Below are 26,554 nucleotides of genomic sequence, written 5' to 3'. Positions count from 1 at the left end.
CCACAGCCTCTCATTCCTGTGGAAATAAAAGCAGAAACTCTTTCTAAAAGTAATATGCCTTTTGACTTAAATTTTTAAGTCAAGATATTTTAAAAATATATAGGTTAGTTTAATCTAGCAGCATTTATAATCAAATGTCTTTTAGTAGCTGTTACTCTGTCCTCAGTAGTCAAACAATTCCAAAACAATACAATAACACAGTATCCAGATTCTCTGTGAATTTTCCATCTTTACATGCTTTTTATTACTCTATTTTTTTTTTTTGAGACAGGGTTTCTCTGTGGCTTTGGAGCCTGTCCTGGAACTAGCTCTGTAGACCAGGCTGGTCTTGAACTCACAGAGATCCGCCTGCCTCTGCCTCCCGAGTGCTGGGATTAAAGGCGTGCGCCACCACCACCCGGCATTATTACTCTATTTTTTAAAGAACTTTATCCTTTTTCATTTATCTCCCAAGCCTACATACATTTTTTAACATACTATAAGCCATTTAGAGGTTTTTCTATATGAATCTGTCTTTACTGTATATGTTTTTATCATTTTTCGGTTCACATGAGTCTTTAATCTGCTAAGGAGCATTGCTAGGATTAAAGTGGTGGCTTCAGTGACTGGCTTCACCCCATTTCTTGACTTCCTGAAAGTCTAGCTTCATGGCTGATGTACTGGCAGGACCCACATTTATTGCCACAACTCTGCAGTTTCTAGGTCCATGCCATCACCAAGAGACATACTACCAGCTGCTCATGAATGCCATTTAAGTATTTGGTAGCAGAGCCTCTTAAAAGAGCTGTGAGGTTTTAGCTGTTAATGCTGAGTCAGGAAGTCTCTCTTAAAAGGGCCTTACCTCTTCCTGCCTCTAGCAAACAGAGCCCACCCATGAAAATGCCACTACCAAGAAGCTGCACTTAACTCTGTTCTTTTGTGTCTAGAATCCCTTCCCAAGCATTCTCAGGTTTAATATGTATGTAGTTGCCTCACGTTGGGTACCACATGTTGCACGAGTTCTAATTGAGCTTAATATAAAAACCTGGAACCAGATATCAGGAAAAATGCTGAAAGATCTGAGAAAGGAGCAAGCCACAGACAGAAAGCTCTTCCCTTGCTAACTCTTAAGCCAAAAAGGGCCGAGCTACTGTCTCCTCCTACCATAATTATATTCCTCTTTCTGCACAGCCATATCACGTTCTGTCTGTCTGTACAGATCTCCAGACCTTTATGGCTAACCTGTGGCTATCTCTGACCTCTGATCTTGAGGCAATCCTTATTTATTAGAGTACAAACAAAATATTACCACAGTGGGATGGCTTGCTCAGTCTTGATGCAGAGGAAGGGACTTGGTCCTGCCTCAACCTAATGTTGCTTGCTTTGCTGATTTCCTCTAGCAAGTCTTACCCTTCCTGAAGTGTGGACAGGGGTAGGGTTGGAGGTTCTGAAGAGAGTGGGAGGAAGTGATGAAAGGAAACTGTGGTTGGTCTATAAAATTAAAAAAAAATAAAAAGGAAAAATGACAAAAAGACAAGTATTAAATGTATACTTTCTCCATTATTTTAATTTGTTTACTAGTTATCTTTACCAAGTAATTCTCATATTAGTTATAAATTTACTACACACCACTATAGGCCTTTAAGGAAGACATAAGAGTATAGTCACATATTACATAACAATAAAGTAGAAAGTGTTTTTTATCTCAAGATAAAGGTGGCTCGTGTGATTTCTCTCATTAGATTTAGAAAGCAAAGGAGTAGAAAATTCAGGCATAGATACATAGCAACTTTTAGTGAGCTTTTGCTTTACAGAAAAAATATTTTTATCTGGAAGTATGTAACCATTGGCAATATCATCAAATCAAGGTCTTTCTAAAATATAAACCATCAATCCTAGAATACACAAAACATAAATTATTTTAGTTTATTTGTCTTTAAATTGGGAAAATTTCAAAATATAACCAAGTAGGTTAAATAACTCATATAGGAAAATGTGATAATGAAAATTACTCTCTATCTCAGCTTTACTATCTAAAGTCATATTTCTGTAATTTCTTAAAGTCTCTGAGTATTATAGCTTTGAAACTAATGCACTTCTCTGGATTATTAAGGTCACATATTTGTGCAATGTACTGTTGAAACTGAGATTTACGCCTAATTTTGTCAATCACAATTTACAGATATATACTTATATACAAAAGTGTGTGTGTGTCAGATCTAGAATACTAAAAGAAAACCACCAAAATGAGAAAATAATGCAATGGAAGTCATTAAATTTTTGTTTATGATTGATCCAGATGTACCATTTCAATAATGATTGTCATTTCAAGATCATTTGTTCATCTGACCAGTAATAGTAAATGATCCTTTAATATTCACCAAACACATATGTATTTCTAAAACTTCAACAATATTACTATTGCCTAATGTATCATTTTTCATGATTTTTTTTCATTTTCATTTCCAAAGAAGGAAAAGCAAAATATGAAGGAGAAAATATTAGAAAAAAACAGTTTTGATAAGGCAATAATTTATTTTTTCAATCTTCATACACCCAACTTCACATGTGCTCTACATTCTAATGTACTATAGTCCATTCTGAATGTTATCATATAGGTTTACATGTTATTATGTAGGTTTACTTTACCAAAATAGTTCTGGTACTCTAAATGATGCTGAGGGAAATGGAGGTGTGGGTACTTACTAACGTATAATGCTAGTAGAAATTCACTTGGTTTTCATATCCCATTTGACCTTTTTAAGCAAAGTATTAATACTGTTTCACACAATGAAGGTTCTACATATTTACAGAGTTCTGTGGACAGGTACATATCTTTGCTTATACCTGTCTAGATCAGCTGGAAGTAAAAACTAAATATATAATGTTGAAAGATGATATTTGCTTTTGATGTGATTATTCAGTCTTTTTCTGAAATTTCTCTGTAGTAAGTGGTGGATCATGATCTGCTGGGTATATACCCAAAGGACACTCCATCCTACCACAATTATACTTGCTCAATTATGTTCATAGCATCTTTATTTGTGATAGCTGGAACCTGGAAACAACCTATATGTTCCTCAACCAAAAAATTAAGAAACTGTGTTATATTTACACAATGGAACATTACATAGATGTTAAAAATAAAATCAGGAAATTTGCAGAAAATGGAACTAGAAAAAAAAATCATCCTGAGTGAGATGACACAGACTCAGAAACACAAACATAGTATGCACTCATTTACAAGCGGATATTAGCTGTAAAGTAAAGGATAACCAGGCTACAATCCACAGACCTAGGGAGGCTAGGTAACAAGGAGGGCTCAAAGGGGGATACAAGGACCTCCATGGGAATGGGAAGCAGAATAGTTTTCATGAGTGCATTGGAGGATGCTGGGGATGGGAACAGGAGGGATTAGGTGGAGAAGTGATCAAGGAGAGTCTACTGGGAGAGACAGCTGTAATTGGGAACATTTGGGGGATGAGGTAGAAACCTAATGCAATGGAACCTCACAGGAATTTAGGAGGGTGATCCTAGCACAAACTCCTAATAATGGGGAATATAGATCCTAATCTGGCCATTTTTTGGATGCAAGTGACTTCCAGTGAGGAATTGGGATATCACCCAGCCATAAAACCTTTGTTCTACAATTGGTCTTGAATGCAAGATGTGCTGGGATGAAGTTGGCACAGAACTTGTGGGAGTGACCAACCAATGAATATCTCAAATTGAGACCCATACCATGAAAGGGAGTCTACCTCTAAAAATGCCTAGAGGGCCAGGACCCAGAGACTGGTAACTCAGAGACGTAGGATAGAATCTAACATGACTGACAAAATAATAATAATAATAATAATAATAATAATAATAATAATAATAAAGATTACTAATGATATTCTGCTATACTCACAGATTGTTGCCTAGCCAAATTGTCATCAGAGAGGCTTCATCTAGCAACTGATGGAAACAGATGCAGAGACCCACAAACAAACATTAGGTGGATCTCGGGAATCCTGAAGAAGATGCGGACAAAGGATTGTAAGGAGCCAGAGGGTTTGAGGACACCACAGAATCAATTAACCTCAGTTCATAGAGATTCACATAGACTGAACAATCGTTGTATTGGTCTACTCTAGGTCCTCTGCATATAAGTCTGTATATCTTGGTGCTTCTGTGGGACTTCTAATAGTGGGGGTGGGGGCTGTCTCTGGTTCTTTTGGAACCCTTTTCCTCTTATTGGGTTGCCTGGTCCAACCTTAATATGAGAGGAGTTGCCTAGTCTTATGGTAACTTGATATGCCTCTGAGGCCTGCCCTTTTCTGAAGGGCAGGGAGGAGGAGTGTCTCTGGAGGAGAGGGAATGTAGAGGCCAGGGACTGGGAGCAGAGGAGGGAGGGAAACCTTCAGTCATGAAGTAATGTGTGAGAGAAGGAAGGAATGAAGGACAGAAAACCTAGACAGCCATGAATAATTAGTAAGCAGATTTTAGAGAGTAAATTTTATGAAGTTAAGGTCATTTTAAAATCTCTTTAAGAATATTTCCTAAAGTATTCCATTTACATTGCAGATTCATACTCCAAGATAGGACAAAAAAAGAGCCAGCTTCTTAATGGGCTTGAAGGAAAGGGTGTTTAAGATAAAAAGTGGAAGGATTTGTAGAAATTATTAAATATTAGTCATTTCTATAAAATATTATAAAACAAGGAATTAAAAAATTTTGTCTCCCATGTCTTATAAGACCTGGAAATATTTTATCCTCCCTACCCAGGAAAATCTTCGTTTACTCAGAAGGCTACTGTTCTATACTGGGAATTTGATGGTCTGGATTGGTTACAATTTTCTTCTTGGAGCACACTTCTTTCCCCACACTTTTGTATTTCTTTTGTCCTAGTTCTTATTAAGTAATCCAGCTGAATAAGATTGAGAGGTTGGATTCCACCCAATGTGGACAAGATAGAGTCACAAACATTTTTAGTATAGAAACCAAATGCAAAAAGCAATTATCTTGATATTCAAAGTATTAATAAAGGAAAACTTTGTCAGAGGTGAGCTTTATATCAGCTTCATTATAATGTAAATTATTCTACTCTTGTTTCTTTTTTTTTTTTTTTTTTTTTTTTTTTTTTTTTTTTTTTGAGACAGGGTTTCTCTGTGGCTTTGGAGCCTGTCCTGGAACTAGCTCTGTAGACCAAGCTGGTCTCGAACTCACAGAGATCCGCCTGCCTCTGTCTCCCGAGTGCTGGGATTAAAGGCGTGCACCACCACCGCCCGGCCTTGTTTCTTAAAATAAATGCATTTGATTATCATTTACCTGCACTTTTCTTAAATCATAGCTAAAATTTTATAAATATTCCATTTATAATAAACTATGTACTTCTCAATTGATTCTACTTTTTGTATCTTTCAATGAGAAATGAAGAACTTTTTTTTGTATTCCACAATTTTGAAATAATCTATTGCTTATTTGTAATGAATAATACATTTTTATGCAATTTGAGCAGAATGACTGAATTTTTAATTTACTGTTCTCTTAATGTTCAAGTATCACAATTTTAATCTTTAGTCTCATAGCTCTTGTTCTATTTAAAGTACAGTAAATTCAAAAGCATTATGTCTTTATGTATAAGCATACAGATATCATATTATGGTAGATTTTGTTGGAAGTAAAGTAGAAAGAATACTGTGGACATGCAACTCATAAGAGAAAAATCAATGTTGAATGATACACTTCATTTGTCTCCCTAGGTTATTGGCAGATGTTTAGTTTTGTTTTTAAAAAAAATTATACTGAACCAGGCAGTGGTGGCACATTACCTTTAGTCCCAGCAGTGGGGAGGCAGAGATAGGCAAATCTCTTTGAGTTTGGGGCTAGCCTGATCTGCAGAGGGAGTTCCAGGACAACCAGAGTTGCACAAAGAAACCCTGTCTCAAAAACAAGTTTATACTTGAGTATAAGAAATATATATTGTAGAAATGACAGTAATGAAATATTGAGATCAAAAGACCATTTATCAGAGAACAACCATATAAATAGAAGAGTGAAAGAATAGCTATTACAGGGAAATATTTTCATTCAATATAAATCATAAATAATTACAAAATGGAGACGCAGTATTTCTTGATAAACTATTTGATCATATAAAATCATTTTGTGATTACAGTAATATCTAAGAAATAAGGTATATTCAATTGTTATGTCAGATATTTTCCTTACTTAGCTGAACATGCATGTGTTTAAAATTATCTGGAGCTAGAGAGATGGTTCAGGAGTTAAGAGCCCTGGCTGCTCTTGCAGATGACTTGGGTTCAGTTCCCAGCATCGATATAGTGGCTCACAACCAGCTACAGTGTATCTTATGCCCTTTTCTGGTCATTATAAGTACTGCAAGAACATGGGACACAGACATATTCTGACAAAACACTCATACACATAAAATAAATACTTTTTTAATTTAGGTTATCATCAAGGTAGGATCTCATTCCTATCCTTAAATAGGCTTGGCAATTATCCATAACTGCAATTGAACTAAATAAGTAACAAAAGAGTGCAAGATTTAATTCAGAACAGACATACTAGCCTGATACTTGTTTTCTTTAATGTTTATGTGCATAAAAATATTAAGTAGGTACAATATGAAATTTTATAATGATATGTTTGAATTTGTTCTAGGTTTGTGCCTTGCCTTTAATTTGTAAAATGTTTTCATTAAAAATATTTATTTTTTTCTTGACTAGAGTCAAGCATTTTAATAAAAGCACCATTACCTTGCATCTTCTCCAACTCCCACAGACATTGAAAATATATAATGAAAAAATAAATCCTATGGCTATGAAACAAGTAGCTTAATTGAAATACATTTATTTTGCTCTGCCTTCAGAAGGAAATGTTATTTCAGTTAACAGATGGAGAAAATTCTGGAGGTCTTAATCTTAATACTACTCTAATAAACTTAACATAAGGCTCTTATTACTCTAACATAAAGCAACTTAATGCAAATGAGGATACACAGTAAATATTACTTTGCACGTTATAAAGCATTAAATCCATCATCACAGTATGTGGGTCAAGACCTAGAATGCTCATCTACTCAAGTAACTTAACATGAACGCACGTGTATTCCCTAAGAATCTAAAGTATATTTCACTTATTAAAACTGGTCATTTCTAAGTACTCTGTAACTAGATAAAATTAGTTAAGCTTTCTTTCTTTAAAAATGCATATTTCCTTATGCCTTAGTACTATGACTAAAAAAAAAAACAGATTAATGTTTTGGCCATCAATAAAAAGGAGAATAAAATATATGAAATACATTTATGTCTCTAATTTTTATCTATCTTTATTCTTTTTTGCTGTCAACCTATAGAACCTTTATATATTCCATTTCAAAATGGAAGATATGTTTATAAATATTTCCAAATATATTTATTGATCAATGATCAAAATCAAGAAATATGATTTTAAAGTTAATTCTTACAAAAGTATTTAGGTAATTAATGCTATAATACTGACATTTATTATTTGAAAATTAATTAATTTGATATCAATGTATAAGTAAGTACGAGAGGAGATTAATCATTTGAAGCAAACTTATCTTACTCCAACAAGTATAAAATGACAAAACCAAGCACAAAGTAAAGTATTTCTTTACCTAAACTGTACATCAAAAAGAAAGTATTTTAAATGAATTTATTCATATATATCATGCATTGTGTATAAATAAATACACACTCACACACACACACACCTATACATACATACATACACCTATGAGTATACACATATATCATCTACAGAAGCTTACCTTAGTAAGAGTTTTCCTTAGAGTTCAATACAGTTCTTCTTTTCTTGTATAAGCGACATTAGTCATATTTTCATAAAATTTGTGAAAAACTAAATTAGGCCTGTTTCATTTGTAACTTTATAGGAAAGAATGTTGTGATAATGAAAGAGCCGAGAAACATTTCTATCAATCACTCATTACAGTTAGAAGATATTCAAGATAGAAATATTTCTTGAGTTTGATGGACTTGATATCTTTCTGCATTTTTGGGCTATGGACTTGACAATATTTTTGATTTAATTATTGATATATAAGTATATTCCTATAGGGAATCCCATTAGATGTTAAATAGTGCTATGATTCTTCCTAGGCATAAAAATTATGTACCTAAGTTTTGGTTCTTTTTCTTAAGTAAGTCTTTATAAAATAAATTCTAATCACAGTTTCTCCTCCACCATCTCTTCCAGATCATCCCCATCTCCCCACTCATCCAACTCCATGCCTTTCTCTCTCTCTTTAGAAAACAAGCATGCAAATAAAAAACAAACTAAAATAAAAATAAAACAAAAAGAATAAAAAGGCATGAAAAACACACACATAAAAATAATACATATATATACACACACATACACACACAAGCTACAGAAACACAAAATCAGAAACCATAATGCTTAAGCAAAAGACTAGTAAGGTTTTTAAAAAGCCCTAATAAATCATTTAGAAATAAAACAAAACAAACAAACAAATACCATTACATTTGTTTTGCATTGGCAGTCCACTGCTGGGGATGCCATTCATTCTGGTTTTTATACTCGGTGAAAATTTATTGCAGAAAATTAATTTTTCTTTTGAGAATGGTTGACACTTGGAATAGCTTCTTGTTTAGAGGTAGAACTGTAACCAAGTGAGAGCTTGTTTCTACTTCCATTCTCTGTGTTGGAATTACATCTGCCTTAGACCTGTGCAGGCTCTGTATGTGCTACCACATCCTCTATGAGTTCATATGCATGCCAGTCCTGTTCTGGAAGGCACACTTTCTTTGGTGTTGTTTATCCCTAGTGGTTTTTACAATCAATCTTCCACACAGCTCCCAGAACCCTAAGGGGAGGTTTTTTTTTTTTTTATTGTGCAATGGGTTTCTTTTTTTTTTTTATTTTATTGATTTTTATTGAGCTCTACAAAATGTAGAGAAAAAATGGGAAGGGGTTTATAAAGACATCCCATTTAGTGAGTCTTCCAAGATCTCTCACTTTCTGTACATTGTACAGCTGTGGGTCTCTCTATTAGTTCCCATTTCCTGCAGGAGAAAGCTTTGCTAATGCCGGCTGACAAAGACACTGAATGTCATTAGGAGACATTTTATTGCTGTGCTCCCTTAGCAGAACAACAGCAATTAGTTTTCCCTTAGGTCCATGTACCTGTCTAGTCTCAGGAGCTTTTCTTTTCTTTCCTTTTCTTTTAATTTTTTAAAACATAATTCTTTATTTGTTCTTGGGAAATTTCACATCATGTACCTCAGTCCCACTTCCCAGTCACTCCATGTCTGCCCCTCAACCTGTAGCATTCTTCCCAAAAGAACACCCTCAAATTAATTAAAAACAAAACGAAAGAGAACAAAAAACAAACACATAAAAACTATCTTGCCCCTCTGTCTTTCTGATTTCTTCATTCATCCAAGTGGTATTGGTAGCTTTGGTGTGTCAAGTAATACCTCTTGTCCAATAAGCCCAATCCACAAAAAAATCATTTCAGTGAGTCACTGGTCTGGTTCAAGGCCTCTGGTACACCATCCATACTCAACCCTTACCAAAACTCCTCTCAGATAAGCACCTATTGTCACAATCATGGAGATCTTCTAGTTATCATTCTACAGGACCAGTTCCTTCATGCTCTCCAACAGGTCATATATGAGTTAGATATGGGGGGAGGACAATCCAAGAACCAGGATGTGGGTCTGGGTGGTCGGTAGCTCAGCTGATCAGATCAGACAACTGGGACTGGCGAGCTCAGGCGAGGGCCAGAACTAGCTCTCCTAGACTGTGGTAAGGGATGCAACCTTCTCTCTTAAGTGCAGGGACCACCTATGTCAGGACCAGTGAGGGGTGTAACTGGCTCAGTACAGTCCTTGGATTTCAACATGTATATTTTCTATGACCTCCTGTGGTAAACAGGCCATGGACATAGAACCATGGACCCAAATATAGCCCTCAGCAGCAGCTCAGGCCAAGATGTCAACATGGCCTAGGTGGCAGTACAGACCTCCCAGATCACTGTGGCCCTGGTGGCAGCCAGGCCTGCAAACACCATCATGGTCTCAGGTGACTATCCAGACCCTGGGCATCCGCACAGCCAGTGGTGGCAACAGGAGCCATGGATATCAATCCAGAACCTGGCTTCTCTTAGGCCACAGACCCATACAAGGTCAATGGTAGAAGTCTGAACCCAGTCAACAATATGGACCCATGTGGAAGCACAGGCCACCATAACTGACATCACCCTGATGTCAGCACAGCCCTTAGACACCAACATGGCCACAGGTAATCAACCAAGAATATGCCTGAGGTAGGGCCACAGACCCTGACATGGTCCTTGGTAGCAGCCCAGGCTTGAATGTAACCATGGACCAGGTGGCAGTGCAGGCCGCTCATTGGTATGACCCCCATGGCAAAGTAGCCCTCAGAGATCAACATAGATCCATGTGGATGCCCAGACCCCTGACATCAGCATGCCCTTTGATGGTTTCAGAATCTAAAGACATCAACATAGATCCTAGCTGAAGTAGGACCATGAACCCAGACATAGCCCTTGGCAGCAGTCCTGACCTGGATAACACCATGACCCAAGGTAACACCACAGGCCACTGAGATACTATGTAGCTCTAGTGGTGACATGGCCCTTGGGTACAAACATGGCCACAGGTTGCTGCCTAGACTCCCAAGAATTTGTGTGGCCTTAGGTGGCACCACGGGCCACAGACATAAACACAAATCCCAGTTGTGGTAGAACCACAGACTCAGACATGGTCCTCACCAGCAGCCCATGCTCAGATGTAACCTTGGCCCCAAGTAGTAGACAGGCCACCACTGATCAGCATGGCTCCAGTGATAGCACAGCCCTTAGACACAAATGTGGCCCTAGGTGGTGTTCCAAAGCTCTGGTATCAGCATGGCCTTCAGTGGTGTCAGGAACCACAGATAACAACACAGACCCTTGAAGGCATAAGTCACGAACAATGCCACACCAGTTTGGAATTATGATTAATAGGGTGGTATTTATTTAAAGAGGAAAAAACTTACAGATCACCATCCTAGACAATAGCCCTCTGCGCAACCAGAAAGGGAGTCTAGTCGTTGGTGGAGCAGGAAGTGAAGAGAGCGAGCGGAGGGAAGTAGGCGCTTTTTTAAGGGGAGAGAGACCACGCCCCAAAAGGCTGGTATCTCAACAGCTATTGGTTGGAGGAGTAGAAGGACCTCCCCTGACAGACCCTGGCTACAATAGGGCCACAGACCCAGACATGGCCCCACCCTGCATCCTGAGCTCAGATTTTGCTATGGCCCTGGGTGGCAGCCCAAACCATCCAGATTAGCATGGCCCTGGTGGCAACGTGGTCTTCAGACACCATGGACTCAGGTGTCTGACCAGACCCCTGTCAATTACATGGTCTTCCATGGTTACTGAAGCCATAAATATCAACACAGATCCTGGCTGCTGGAATGCCACATATCCAGCATGGCCCTAGGCAACAACTCAGGCCCATATGTAATCATGTCCCCTGGTAGCAGCACAGGTCACACAGATCAAAATGGCCCCCAGGGGCAGCATGAACGTTGGACACCAAAATTATGGTGGCATAGACAATGGGCATCTCTGTGGCCTTGGTGGCAACATTGGTTATGGATATCAACAAAGACCCCAGGTGCAGTAGAACCACAGACTCAGACATGGTGAAGGCTCTAGCTAGGCACCAGCATAACTGTTCCATGTTCAATGATAAATGTAAATGTTGTCTTAAGCAATAGGGCCTTACAGTCAGTTTTTGGTAAGCAACCAAATTGGCAATTGCTTGAGTTCTTTAGAGGTTTTCATAGCACCCTAAGAAATCAAACTCCTCATGTGTCTGAGATTGTGTTCTGATTCTACAACATAACATCAGCGAGTCTGGTTTTATCCCAGGCTTTTTCAGACCCAGGCCAGCTGGCCTTGGTGAGTTCCCGATAGAACATCCCCATTGTCTCAGTGTGTGGGTGTACCTCTTGCTGTCCTGAGTTCCTTGCTCATGCTCTCTCTCCTTCTGCTCCTGATTTGGACCTTGAGATTTCAGTCCGGTGCTCCAATGTGGGTCTCTGTCTCTGTCTCTTGTCTCCTTTCATTGCCTGATGAAGGTTAATGTTCAGGAGGATGCCTATATGTTTTTCTTTGGGTTCTCCTTCTTATTTAGCTTCTCTAAGATCTTGAATTATAGGCTTAATGTCCTTTATTTATGGCTAGAAACCAAATATGAGTGAGTACATCCCATGTTCCTCTTTTTGGGTCTGGCTTACCTCACTCAGGATAGTGTTTTCTATTTCCATCCACTTGCATGCAAACTTCAAGAAGTCCTTGTTTTTTACTGCTGAGTAGTACTCTAATATGTATATATTCCATACTTTCTTCATCCGTTCTTCAATTGAAGGGCATCTAGGTTGTTTCCAGGTTCTGGCTATTACAAACTATGCTGCTATGAACTTTTAATACTCTTTTTTTTTCTCTCCCAAGCCTATGTATGTCTATCTAACCCTATGACCCATTTAGAGGTATTTTATGTCTGAATCTGTCCTATTGCATTGTCTCTAATTCTCTACTATCTTGAAGAGCTTTTAAAATACTAAGCTCTTAAGAATTAAGCAGTGACAATCAAATACAGGTACTGCCTGCTTGCCCTGCCCAGTCCAACATGGTGAAGTCCCTTGTGCCTCCCTTGTGCACTGCACCACTAGCATGGCAGAGCTGCTCTGGATGTTGGCTCCACCTCTCTCCAATTTCAAAATGGTGAATGGACCATTTCTGCTAGCTCTGGGGCCACCAGGTAGGAGGCAAACTCAGCACTTTAACTCTGAGACTAAGCCTGTGGCATATAAACTTTTTTTTATTTGAGTTACAGCCCAATCTGCCATGCAGAGCACTGCGCAGCCTGGAAACATCTCCTTGCATGGCGGCAGAAATCTACCATGCTCTCCAGCTTGTGCACGCCTAGTAAACCTGATCCCGCTGCCTGCCCAAACAGGGAGTGGTGAGTCACAGGCATGGTTTCAGCCACTTTCCTTCCAATCCTAAGCAGACACACAAATGCTCCATAGCCAGAGTTTGCACCAGTGGCAGGGCTCAGAAAGCCATGTTTTAAAACTGTGCAGCTTTTGTTTTGTATGGCTGCTGAGTCAGGAAGTTTTCTCTTAAAAAAGCTGCCTGGGCCATTATTTTTAGCCTCTTATTGGCGAACTCTCACATCTTGATTTAACCCATTTCTAATAACCTGTGTTCACCACAAGGTCACGGCTTACCAAGAAAGATTCAGCATGTCTGACCTGGCAGCCTCATGGTGGGTGGCTCTCTGACTCTGCTCTTCCTCCCAGTTCTGTCTTCCCCACCTTCCTAAGTTTCTGCCCTATCAAAAGGCCACGACAGTCTCTTTATTCAACCAATGAAAGCAACACATCCTACGCCATACTACCTATCTATCTATCTATCGTTCACTGTTCACAATTACCTTCTAAAAAAGTTTATAATATTAAGGGACACCAAAAGCTATTTGTATGATTTAATTGGCTTTTGGAACTCACAAAGGAAGCTCAAATTTACTTCACAGATGAACAAGCTATTGTTGCAGGAGGTCCTTACACTCCTCCAGCCAATAGCCGCTGAGATACCAGCCCATTGTGGCGTGGTTGTGGAGAAAGGGGTACACTCATCCATTGCTGGTGGGAATGCAAACTTGTGCAACCACTCTGGAAAGCAGTGTGGAGGTTTCTCAGGAAATTTGGGATCAACCTACCCATGGACCCAGCAATACCACTCTTGGGAATATACCCAAGAGAGGCCTTATCACACAACAAACGTATATGCTCTACTATGTTTATAGCAGCATTGTTTGTAATAGCCAGAACCTGGAAACAACCTAGATGCCCTTCAATTGAAGAATGGATGAAGAAAGTATGGAATATATGCATATTAGAGTACTACTCAGCAGTAAAAAACAAGGACTTCTTGAAGTTTGCAGGCAAATGGATGGAAATAGAAAACACCATCCTGAGTGAGGTAAGCCAGACCCAAAAAGAGGAACATGGAATGTTCTCACTCATATTTGGTTTCTAGCCATAAATAAAGGACATTGAACCTATAATTCGGGTTCTTAGAGAAGCTAAATAAGAAGGAGAACCCAAAGAAAATCCTGAATATTTCTCCTGAATATTAAACTTCATCAGGCGATGAAAGGAGACAGAGACAGAGAACCACATTGGAGCACCGGACTGAAATCTCAAGGTCCAAATCAGGAGCAGAAGGAGAGAGAGCACAAGCAAGGAACTTAGGACCGGGAGGGGTGCACCCATACACTGAGACAATGGGGATTGGGAACTCACCAAGGCCAGCTGGCCTGGGTCTGAAAAAGCCTGGGTCAAAACTGGTCTCGCTGAACATAGCGGACAAGGAGGACTACTGAGACCTCAAGAACAATGGCAACGGGTTTTTGATTCTACTGGACCTATTGGTTACGTGGGAGCCTAGGCAGTTTCGTGGATGCTCACCTTACTAGACCTGGATGGAGGTGGGTGGTCCTTGGACTTCCCACAGGGCAGAGAACCCTGATTGCTTTTTGGGCTGATGAGGGAGGGGGACTTGATTGGGGGAGGGGGAGGGAAAGGGGAGGCGGCGGTGGGGAAGAGACAGAAATCTTTAATAAATAAATAAATAAATTAATTAAAAAAAAAGCGGCCACTTCCCTCCTCACGCTCTCTTTGTTTCCTGGTCCGTTTCCAGTGGCGACTAGACTCCCTTCCTGATTGCGCAGAGGGCTGTTGTCTGGGACAGTGATCTGTAAGTTGTTTCCCCTTTAAATAAATACTACCCTATTGATCATAATTCTAAACTGGTGTGGGATTGTTTATGACTTACGCCTTCAAGCTATGAAATACCTCACTCTTGTTTTATTTCAGTTTATCACATGAGCATTTACTTCTTTTCATATATACTCCCATTTCCTTTTTTTCATGTACAACCATGGGTAGCAACTATAATTGTTATATTCTATATTGTTTTTTATCTTTAAAATATACATTTGTGTGTTTTCAGATTCTCAAATACTATAGTTCTCATGTCTCTTCAATTCCACATGCCCATTTTAATGATTCATCATGGGATTTTATATACAGCTAACTAAATGTTTTGCAATGACTCACAATTTCAATAATGCGTTTAATGGTTTTTAAACTTCAAAATTAATTTATTACTACTCAGGTATGACTTACCTTATCCTACATGTTTGCTCATAGAATATTTGTCTGGGTTCTCACTACTTTTAAAAACACATTATAAATCAATGTCGGAGTGAGCCTTTAGGCTCAGCTTTCTACCCACATTCCTCAGCACCACACTCTTACACCTTTTGCAGGCAGGTAAGCCCCAGCTGTGAACTCAGAGACTGTGGGTGTTCTCCTGTGCTGGGCCCTGGCACTACTCAAAGGGAAAGCCAAAATTCCTTCCATACTGACTATACCATCGGAAAAATAAAGATCACAACTGATAAGTATTATGGTGCAAGACAGTATGATTTATAATGAACTTTAAGATTGAAGGTGGGACAGATGCCAATTTCAATCATTAAAACTTTTGGCACCTTAAAGTGAGCTGATGTTGCTGCTGAGGTGAATCGGGATTATGGTTTTTATCCATAAATTCTAGTACAGTAATGAAGGCATCACCTGAGGTAGCTGAAGGCAATTTAAAATGATCACTTTCCTCTTGTGGTGTGGCACTGTAGATCAAGAACCCAGACAAATATAAATGTAAATGAAGACATTAGCAATAGAAAAATTGAGATCTTAACAGGTCAACTTGGCAACAAGAAGCCAGTGCATACCAATGATCATGCTAATATGAGCCAGAACTCCAGTGACACTTTTCCTACAGCCATGCGTATTGTTGCTGTGGTGGAAGTTCACAAGGTCCTGTTACCAGGACTACCAAAGCTGTATGATCTAGAGTTTGTAGAAATCATCAAACCTGGGTGAACACTCATACACAGGATGCTGTTACACTTAGTCTTTGATCAACATTCAGTGTTTTTGTGTAACAATTCCCATATGCAGTGGCAAGAATAAAAACTACCATGGCAATGATATATGAACTTGCAGCTGGAGGCACTGCTGTTGGGACTAGTTAAAACACCAGGATTCACTTCACAGAAAAAGTTGCTAAAGTGGCTACATTAATAGGCTTGTCTTTTGGTCACTGCATTAAGTAAATTTGAGGTTCTGGCTTCTCGTGGCGTTCTGAAAGACTTTAGTAAGGCTAGGAACACTTTTCTGCCTGCAGTCTGATCAAGATAGCAAATGATAATTGTTTTCTGCTTTCTGGTTCTTGGTCATGACTGAGAGAGCTATCTTGGCTGAAAATGAACCAGGGAGCAGCATCATGCCAGTATGGTAAGCTCTACTAAATGATGGCTATGGTTGCACTTTATGTCATTGCTGTTAGTGTTGAAAAAACAATGGACTTTTTTATCTGAATGTTTTTAAGCCCATAATGGTTAAGAATATGTTATACTAAGAAAAGCTACAAGGAGATGCTTTCTTCACAGAAAACTGTATGGTGGAGAATCCAGTTCAACATAGAACGAATCTACAAGCTAAAAACCAGTCTTTAATGTTGGTGACAACTCTTAGTTCTTGGATAGGGGAATGACTGTGAACTTGGCGGCCTCATGCCAGTGTAGTTTGAAGAGGGGGTAAAACCCAAGGACATATTGAGTCCAAAATTATTTAAGTAAATTTACATAAAAATAAAATTGCATGAAACTTTTAAAAATACAGCATTAAAAAGGAATTATGAAACAAAATCCAGGAAAGTAATGAAAACTGAGTCTGCATAGTGATTATTAGCTATTCCTTAAGAATTCTTATACAACAAGGTAGAAATCAGGTGTATTTAAACCCCCAAATGCTTTCACATGAACACTGAGTTTTCATTAGTCACTTAATTTCTCCAGAACTTGCTTTGTTCTAGCACAATTTTCAGTTGTATCATCTGAAACCCAATATTCCTTTCACTCTAAGATTCTAAGTTTTCTTTTTTTATTAGCACTTTAAATATACTTGTCAGAAAAGGAAAATATTTTCTAATAGCATTTTTAACCTGATGGACAGAGGAATTAAAGTGTGCTGCAACCACCGGCATTAACAACATTCTTCAGAGAAATATGTCTTGGATTTCAAACATAATCAAATCAGCAAACTGAGTTTCATTAACTGTGCTCAAATGTCAAATGGTAATATATATATAATGTTAGAACAATGTCTGTTAACATTTAAGGCCCTTAAAACTGTGAAACAATTATTTCTGAAAACAATTCATGTAATCTCTGCTACCTGAAACTACACTTCTAGGTAAGGCAAATTTAAGTTTAAATATTAATGCTGCCACTTAAAAATCATTTTATTTTGGATAAATTTATATTTCCCCATATTCTGCCATGTGAAGATAATGGAACCATTTTCTATAAGCAAAAGAAAATGAAATGCAATTATTTGTCTTTGAACAATACACTCTGAATTGATGAAGGCCAAGGACTCTCACTTTCTTGTCTCATCCTTTCATCTGAGAATAATGTATGACACTATTATTATTCTAACATTCTTAAACTATGCACTCTGAAAAATGAGTCGTTTAGCAAAGCTTAATGTTTCTTTTTCATGTACTTACAAACAGGAATTTTTTAAATGTAATAAATATGCCTACAAAAGAATAAGTATCCTTTGATACCCAAGTAAGTCATATTTCTGCTTACTTGGAGGATATTGAGTTGAATGATAAGCCATACTCAAACCTCATGTATGTACTGCATCAATAATAAAAGCTGTGAATAAAGAGTAACATTATTCATTAGTGCATTTGACTTTTGTTGTGTGGCTAGTTTGCATCAGAGAATGTACCACTCAAGTTCTAGAGCTTCTGTCCGATGTTATAATTGTAGATAAAGCATCTTAGTAGTTAGATATTCTTCAGTTGTATATCTTGCAAGCCTTGTGAAAAGCCTATAGTTTTCTCCCTCAAACACATATGCTTTGGAAGGTAATAAATGGTTGGTCAGGTACTGCTATTTTAAAGGTAATTTTATCACTGACACACATAGCAAAATAAGTGCACTTGCAAAGTTGGAAACAAAAGTATAGAGATATTATATTCCTTTCCATTTTTCCATTCTTCTGGCCTAAACGTAAATATAGTGGATTCATTAAACTGCTTCATCTGGAGAGAGAAGATGGAAGAAGGGAGTAGAATGTGCATACATGTGGCAGATATATCCATAATTCAATATGGTATATATGAATACACAGTCATTTTATTCATAACTTAATTATCACAAAATTTCACTTTCAGCAGACATTTGCTAGTCATTAGTTTTAAATTTTTATGTCTGCTATGAAAAACTGTGGCAATAAATGCAGACAGAAAACATACTTACATTTATGTCATTAATTCACTGCATCTGATGAGAGATAGAATAGTTCCTTTATAGTTCATTTCTTATAGCACAAATTCTAATAGGTCTTAATAATAAAAGTTCAGGGTCAGATATAAGGGAAAATACTGAGAGATCAGAGAGACTAAGGCCCCAAACCACTGCCACCTTACCTTTCAACTTCCCAGATGAAAAAGAGACAAAATTCCTGTTTCTTCCTGTCTTATTACTTCTTCTCTCCATCCAGCCATATCCTGTCTGAACAGACTTCTAAACCTCTATGGTTAGCTACTGGCTAGCTCTGTCCTCTGATCTTCAGGCAAGTTTTATTTGTAAAAACAAGATTTCACCATGTTTCTTTTTTGTATTTCCATTGTTTCAAATGTCTGCTAGTCATCATAAACTTTAGCTAAATTGAGTATGAGTAGCATATTTTAATCTGAAAGGGTAAACATTTTTTTCCCATTGTGATTTTTCCCCCACATAATCCTATTGGAATTTTCCTTTGGGGTAATTTACATTAAAGATTTTTTTATTGCCTGAAAGGTATTATTATTATTATTTTACTTTTATTTGGTCACATTATGGATAGTAATATTTTACAATATCTTTTTAGCCAAACTATCATATGAGTATCCTGTGCTGATTTGAATGAGGATGGCTCCGTAGATGCTTAGGTGCTCATGTTTGAATCTTAGTCCCCAGTTATTGGAACTGCTTGTCCTCCCAGGAACCCTCTTGATAGAGATGTGTCACTGAAAGAAGCAGACTAGGTTTCAAAACCCCATGCCTGGCCCTCTCTCTCTCTCTCTCTCTCTCTCTCTCTCTCTCTCTCTCTCTCTCTCTCCCTTCTTCTGCACTGTTCCTGTCTCCTTTTCACTTTGATGATCACAGACCAACCCTCTAAAACTGTAAGTAAACCCCAATTAAATGCTTTCTTTTACAAGAGTTGCCTTGGTCATGGTGTCCTTTCACAGCCATGAAGCAGTAAGTAAGAGAACCCTTTATTGCAATGTCTGAAAAAGTCATTGTTTTTCTCTAAAATATGATCTGGGCTTCCATTTTCCACGTTACTCTCAGCACTTATATCTTCCAGCATACCTGCAGAAGAGGCCATTAACCTCTATGTATTCAATGACGTTTCAACCCCAAAGTTCTAGAGCTTTTGCTCTCCAAAAGCAATATGGTCAGGTCTATCACAATAATGATGCCACTTCTGGCATACATTTCCACTGTAGTTTCATTTCTGTGGCTGTGGTAAAATACCCTAGCAAAAATCACTTTGGGGAAGAAAGGGTTTGTTTGTCTTACAGTTCCAGGCTATGGTCTATCGTTGCAAGGATGTCAAGATAGGATCTTAAAATATAACATCTGTACCAAGAACACAGAATAAATGCTTAGAACCATGCAGCCTTGTTTACTTAACTGGGTTTATTTGCTTTTATACAGTTCAGGAGAGTCTTGCCCATGAACCAGTGCTTTTCACATTTAAGGTACGTCTACTTATCACAATTAACTCAAGACAATCTTCCATAGACATGCCTGTAGTCCTACCCAACATTGCCAATCGAACACTGACGGTCTCTTCCCAAATGATTCTAGGTTGTGTCAATTGACAGTTAAAGCTAACCATTGTAATTGACATGTGTAATTCAATTTCAGGCCTCGAGTCAGTGGCTCATCTGGAAGATTTCAAGTTTAGCTATCAGCAGCATTCAGGTTTTCACCATGATTATCTCATTCTGAGCTCAAGATAAAGGTTCCGACTACTAGGGAATTATTTGGTTCATAGTTTATGCTTTAAGGTCCCTGATGGTCAAGCAATAATCTGTAATGCTCCTTTAGTGCAATGCTGAAAATTTACTCTACCACTTCTTCTTATTTTCTATTTTACAAAGCAAGTGATCTAGCTATGCCCTAAATCAATGGGTCAAGAAGTGTACTTGTTCTTTGTAAACAGGGGCAAAAAAGGAATTTATATTAGTTAAAAAGTATTATGATTTGTAAACTTTCAAAACCAATAAGTATGGATCAATGAAACCATGAATTATTTTATATTGCTCTAATTATTTATATTAATTATAATATCTTTAATTATGTAGTGACAAATATTCATATGATCATAAAGAATTTGAGTGTTATATTGGGTTAAGTTAAATTTTTACAATGTATAATTCATAGTGAAAAATATTCTTAGGGCCCTCAAAAATATCCCACATGATTGATTGCCTTGGAAAACCTTTTCTAAATAAAATAGCGGAAGTCATTTGTATTAATATAATAGAATAGCCATATGTATTTTAAAGGGCAAATAAAAATCACAAATATGATTACAATTGGAAATAAAAATAAGAAACTTCTCTTGAAAAGGAGAAACCATTTTTAAGAAACTAATTTAAAAAATAACTTCCTGGGAATTCAACATAATGGCCAATTATAGTCTTTGATGGAAAAGGAAGTTCTTAATTGTACCTTTGAATTGGAGAGTGTTTTGTTGGAATGCAACAAATAGTTTCTTTTCTATATAGGTACCAAATAAATCTATTTTAAGAAGTTGTATTTAGTGCTTTTGAATATATTTTAGTTTTGTCAGAAATGTTCTCTGTAGTTTAAACTTGGCTACTCTGAGATTTCAAAATACTATCTAGCTAATTAGGAAAAAAAGTGATGCTCATCAGTAACAAAAAACACTAAATTTCATGCTCTGAGATCTTATCCAACAATTCTCATTATATCATAATATTCATGTTTAAAATTTTTATGTTGTTGGAGTAGAGACATAACAATTGTATTTAATTATTTATTTTTCTTGTCTTTTATCAAATAATTCCAAAACAAATTACCTTACAAGTATCCTTTATTTTAACTTTACACATGTTATATCACTTTTAATTTTAGTACCATTTAATCAATTTAAAATTAACTATCATCTAATAGATTATATATTCTCATGAATTAGCAGAAAATAATAGTTTAAAGTCTAGCTCATTTTCCTGCTTTATTATGTAAATTAAGACAAGGTGATTTATTTTTTTTATTTTTTTTTTAATTTTTATTGAGAAAAAGAAAAAGAATTTCTGCCTCCTCCCAGCCTCCCATTTCCCTCCCCCTCCTCCCTCTCTCCTCCCCCTCCCCCCACTCCTCTCCCCATCCCTCTCCAGTCCAAACAGCAGTCAGGGTTCCCCGCCCTGTGGAAAGTCCATGTAGCATATATATAAAAAATAAAGGAATTTACTAAAATATTCACATTATATAGATTTTATAATGTCATACGAATAGCATTATTTTCTGGGTCTTCAATATAGTACACCCAATACTTTTAGATTTGGTATGTTCTCTGACTTGTTTCATTCACAATGTGGTAACTATACTTTCATACACTTGGCCCCAGCATTGGCATTTGCTCTCTTATGTCCTGCCCCAATGTTCAGATAAGTTCCTGGTGTTTTTTAAGATTTATATAAATAGTTCATTTATTTTAGCATCTTTTCTCATTTTTTTCTTTTATTGGAAAGTTTTTTCTCTTACAATATATCCTCATTAAAGTTTCTCCTCCCTCTATACTTCCCTGTTCCTTCTCACCTCATCTCTTCTCCCAAACAGATCCATTCACTTTCTGTCTCTCATTAGAAAAGAATAGGGTTCTAAATGATAACAACCAAACTTGAAAAAGTAAACTATAATAAGATGAAGCAAAAACTATTTCATTGAAGTTGGACACAGCAACCAAACTGCAGGAAAATAATCCTAAGAATAGGCATAAGAGTCAGATGCTCATTCACTCTCACAGTCTGGGTCCCATAAAAATACCAAGCTATCCAGGCAGTGGTAGTGCACACCTTTAATCCCAACACTTAGAGGCAGAGGTAGGAGGATCTCTGTGAGTTCAAGGCCAGCCTAGTCTACAGAGTGTGTTCCAGGACAGTTAGGACTGGCCCACAGAGAAACCTTTTCTCAAAACAAACAAACAAAGAAAAAAACAAACAACCACTAAGCTAATAGCTATAATATATATGCAGAGGACCTGATGCTGACCTGTGTAGATCCTTTGCATGCTGCTTCAGTCTCTTTGAGAGCATATGCATGTTTAATTGATTCAGAAGGTATTCACATACTGTGGGATAATGCTTTTGCACATTGTAATGATTTGTCACCCACATCGATTTAATAAAATGATGTATGGCCAGTAGCCATGCAGGAAGTAGAGATGTAGCAATCAGATTAGGAGAATTCTGGGAAGAGGAAATGCAAAGAGTCAGTCACTAGTCAGAAGCAAGGGAAGCAAGATAAGAATGCCTTACTGAGAAAAGGTACCAAGCCATGTGGCTAAATACAGGTAAGAATTACGAGTTAATTTAAGTTGTAAGAACTAGTTAGTAATAATCCTGGGCTAACAGGGCAAGCCATTTATAATTAATATAAGCCTTTGTGTGTTTCTTTGGGACCAAACAGCTGGGGGACTTGATGGTATACAAACTTTTGTCTACATTCTCCTGGTTTCTTCTAGTCCTTCTGACTCTTAAAATCTTTCTACCTCATCTTCCTTTGAATTCCCTGAGTACAAAAGGGAAGGGGTTTGATGCAGCTATCCCATTTGTACTCTCTCTGTGTAATGTCTGCTGTGGATCTATTGCAATCTGCTGCTAAAGGAAGCCTCTCTGATGATGGTGGGTTAAGGTACTGACCTGTGAAAATAACAAAATTGGGAGTTATTTTATTGAAACATATTTTTAGACCAGTTGTATTTGGTTTTACCTTTGCTTTCTGGGCTATCTAGTCTCTGGTTCTTGATTACTCAAGTAGTGTCAGGTATAGGTTCCTTCTCATATAGTGGGCCTTAAGTCATATCAGACATTGGTCAGCTAATTCCACAAGTTCTTTGCCACTATGGCATAGCATATTTTACAGTCAGGATAGATTGTAGGTAAAAGGTTTTGTAGTTGAGTTGGTGTTCTCCTTTCTCTTTCAGTAGACTTCAGAGTACTCTCCCATACCAAAGGGACTAGAACATAAGGGTGAGGGTTTCATGAAAGCATCAGCTCAACTTCTTGATGTTCAATGAGTTGTGTGAGTACTGTCCTTGACAATGGAACTCCATTATCAGTTTGGGGAGAGCAATCTTCTGTCTTAGCAACAGCCTGAGTTGTTTGAGAATTTCCTTGGGACCCACTTGCCCAATGACTCAATTGAATGAGACCCATATCCACCTCTGGCTCCCCCATTTTATCAGTTCTCACTAGGATGATCTTCAGGCAATAATTTGATTGAGCCACTGCTATAGACATTCCCACCATATTTTAAAATGAACCAATACACATTAATTATTTTCTCTAGCTCTCTTTCAATATGATATCCCTTTATATAGGAAAGAAAGGAGTGATAGAATATGATTCCATTTACTGATTCTAAAATCAGCCCTAACACAGTACTGGGTCCTTAGAGAATATTTATTGAGCATGTAAAGGAATAGTTGAATTGGAAATAATAAAAGGTATTGAGACCCATGATAAAACTTCTAATTATAAAATATTTAGCAATTTCCCTTAGGTTGGAAAAATGGAAGCAAAAATAATTGAGATTGAGATCTATGACCTTTTCCCTTCCCTGGGGGAATTCTACCATTTTCCCTTTCACCTTAGCGGTAAAATTGTTCCATAAATCACTTTTTTTTCAGATAGTATTTCCTGTTTCATAATTTTCTGTGTTTGATATACTGTTTACCCTTCTATTCTTAGATAATTATTTTATTCTTAGTTAATATGCTTTTATTCTTTAAAATAACCCTTATCTTACTAGGATTTATATTCCCAGATATATTATTCGAGAGATTCTCATCTTTGTAATTTTTGTAACATGCTCTATATTTTAGTTTCTATGAAAATTCATATCACTTTCTTTTATTTGTATACTATTTTCAGTACTCAGGTTCCATAAAGGTAAGGGGCAATATTGGTGTACCATATATACTATTATTGGTAATATTGGCAATATAATATAATAATATTGGCAATATTGGTATACCAATATTGGTGTACCATATATAATAATAGAGTCAATATGAAAATATTTTCAAGGCTTCAGTTAGGTGCTTATAGCTAACCATACACTTATATCCAATTCTTTTTTTTTTTTTTTTGGTTTAAAGTAATTTTTATTGCCCAGGATATTTTTTTCCTTATGTCTTGATTTTTTTGGGGGGGGGTTTGGTTTTCTTTTGTTTTTAATAACTATAAATTCAAGCTTAGGGAAGCTTGTTTTTGTTCTGGAAAACAAAAACCAAACAAAGCTTTTATAGTACTATTTGCAAACCTGACCTCATTTAGAAAGAGATGTAGTTGCATGGCTAGAATTCAGCTTCTAGCATGAATGATGCAGGTGTGATTCTGGTGGTACTAAGAGGAAATGATTGCATTGTTGACAAGGTTATAATCTGCTGGTGGCATTGCTGAAAAAAGCCCTTGCAAATTTCTAAACGACAAGAAATTCTGTTAGGAATCTCTAAAGTGTCTTACAGGCCAAAAAGGGAAGAAGGTTAATAAAATACCTCATCAGAGTTTGAGTAAAATATTGGATTTGAGAGTTACTGGATTGGGTATGTAAAAATAGGGTTGTAGGTTGGGGATCATGCTTATAATAGGTCTCAAATTCAAACTACAATACACCACTTCACAGACCACGTGCATTTCCAGGTGCTTTTCGTTTCCCTCAGTAGGTGCTGGCAGAAGGTGTGCTCAGTCGTTTTCCAATATAGATGCCCCGCCCCAAAGCCAACATGTGAGAAAGGAAGAGAAACGGGATGAAGACCTTCAGGAACTCTGCAGAGAAAATACCCCCTTTCTTCATGGCTCCACTCTTCCTCATGCTTAGAGATACAGCACGTTTAGGGTGTCTGAAGTGGAACTCTTTGGGTGGGATGTTTTCGGGTCTACTGGACCAGTCTGATACCCAGTCTGCACTTTTCTTCAAAGCCTCAACTTCTTTCTCTCCTTCTACAACTTCTTCTGACTGAGAGCTATGGTCCCTGCTGGTGTGCATCTCAACATCAAACATGATCTGTCCATCTTCTTGTGGTGAAGGGCTGTCATAGTGAGAGCTGCCTCTTGAGCTGCTCTGTCCCAACTCATGCTCTGCGTCCAGAAGGATCTTCTCCATGTCTCCATTGTGGATTGAGGAAGAGGAAGGGACGTGCTCCAGCCCCCCCCCCCCATTCTTCCCGTTGCCATTATCATTGCCATTGCTGCTGTTCATAGGTAGCTCCACCCAGGAACTGTTGAGGCAGGTGGGAGGCGGCAGGGCCTGCTCCCCTTCCTCGCAGTTGTTGTGCAGGGGTGGCGGCTCAACTAACTGAGACATGGTCGGGAGACTTGGGAGCACCATGGCAGCAGCACGACAGTATCCAGCTCTAGGGCAGCAACACAACAAGTCGAGTCCCCCCACCCCCTTTTCTGCCTTATATCCAATTCTTTCCTGCATTTTGAACAGATATAAATGATGAATTACCTCTAATTGTACTTGCTTATCTAATCATGTCAATATACTTCTGAAGTAGATTGCCTATTTCATATAAACAATAAAGTTGGCTGAAGAGCAAGGACAATCAAATGAGCATTTTTATTTGTGGAATTAATGGTATGTAAAATGGAATATTCACAAAATTCTAAAAGGTTGTTAACTAAGGAACAAATTTTAGATGTCCTGTAAATATGGCATAGCCATTGTATTCATGAATTCACTGAAACTATGTTTTTCTGAACAGGAGAAGTGTAAGATTTGGCCCCTCAAAATTTCATTACAACTCTCCTTAAGAAACTATCTTGAGTTAATAGTTGGTGGAGGAGATATGTCACTTTCTCCAGTGATATACCCACTAATGCAAGTAACCTCCTACCCATGTTTGGGTAAAAATTCCTAATTAAATTCAGTAAACCACACACAAAAGAGACATGAAGGTAAGATAGTACTTGTTTAGAAAAAGAGCTACAAAAGGAAAGTAAGGGGGATGGTTGGCATAAGTATGACTACAGTTTAGTATATAAGCATGTGGAATTATCTACTAATGGAAAAATTGGTAAGCAAATTTATTA

General features: G+C 37.5%; 1 protein-coding gene and 1 pseudogene across 1 annotated transcript; one reads left to right on the top strand and one right to left on the bottom strand.

Annotated features, from left to right (window-relative positions):
- Nucleotides 1–10,545: 10,545 nt before the first annotated feature.
- On the top strand, nt 10,546–16,693 carry LOC126487627 (fumarate hydratase, mitochondrial-like; annotated as a pseudogene).
- Nucleotides 16,694–24,670: 7,977 nt separating this feature from the next.
- On the bottom strand, nt 24,671–25,823 carry LOC126487603 (BCL2/adenovirus E1B 19 kDa protein-interacting protein 3-like). The gene has a single exon (XM_050120518.1). The coding sequence runs from the start codon at nt 25,821–25,823 to the stop codon at nt 25,176–25,178; it is 648 nt and encodes a 215-aa protein (XP_049976475.1). The 3' UTR covers nt 24,671–25,175.
- Nucleotides 25,824–26,554: the final 731 nt, after the last annotated feature.

Source organism: Alexandromys fortis, unplaced genomic scaffold (assembly GCF_014885135.2).
Source record: "Alexandromys fortis isolate MF-2015 unplaced genomic scaffold, M_Fortis_MF-2015_v1.1 scaffold_175, whole genome shotgun sequence".
NCBI classification, from domain to species: Eukaryota; Metazoa; Chordata; class Mammalia; order Rodentia; family Cricetidae; genus Alexandromys; species Alexandromys fortis.
This window is presented reverse-complemented; position numbering and strand designations above follow the sequence as displayed.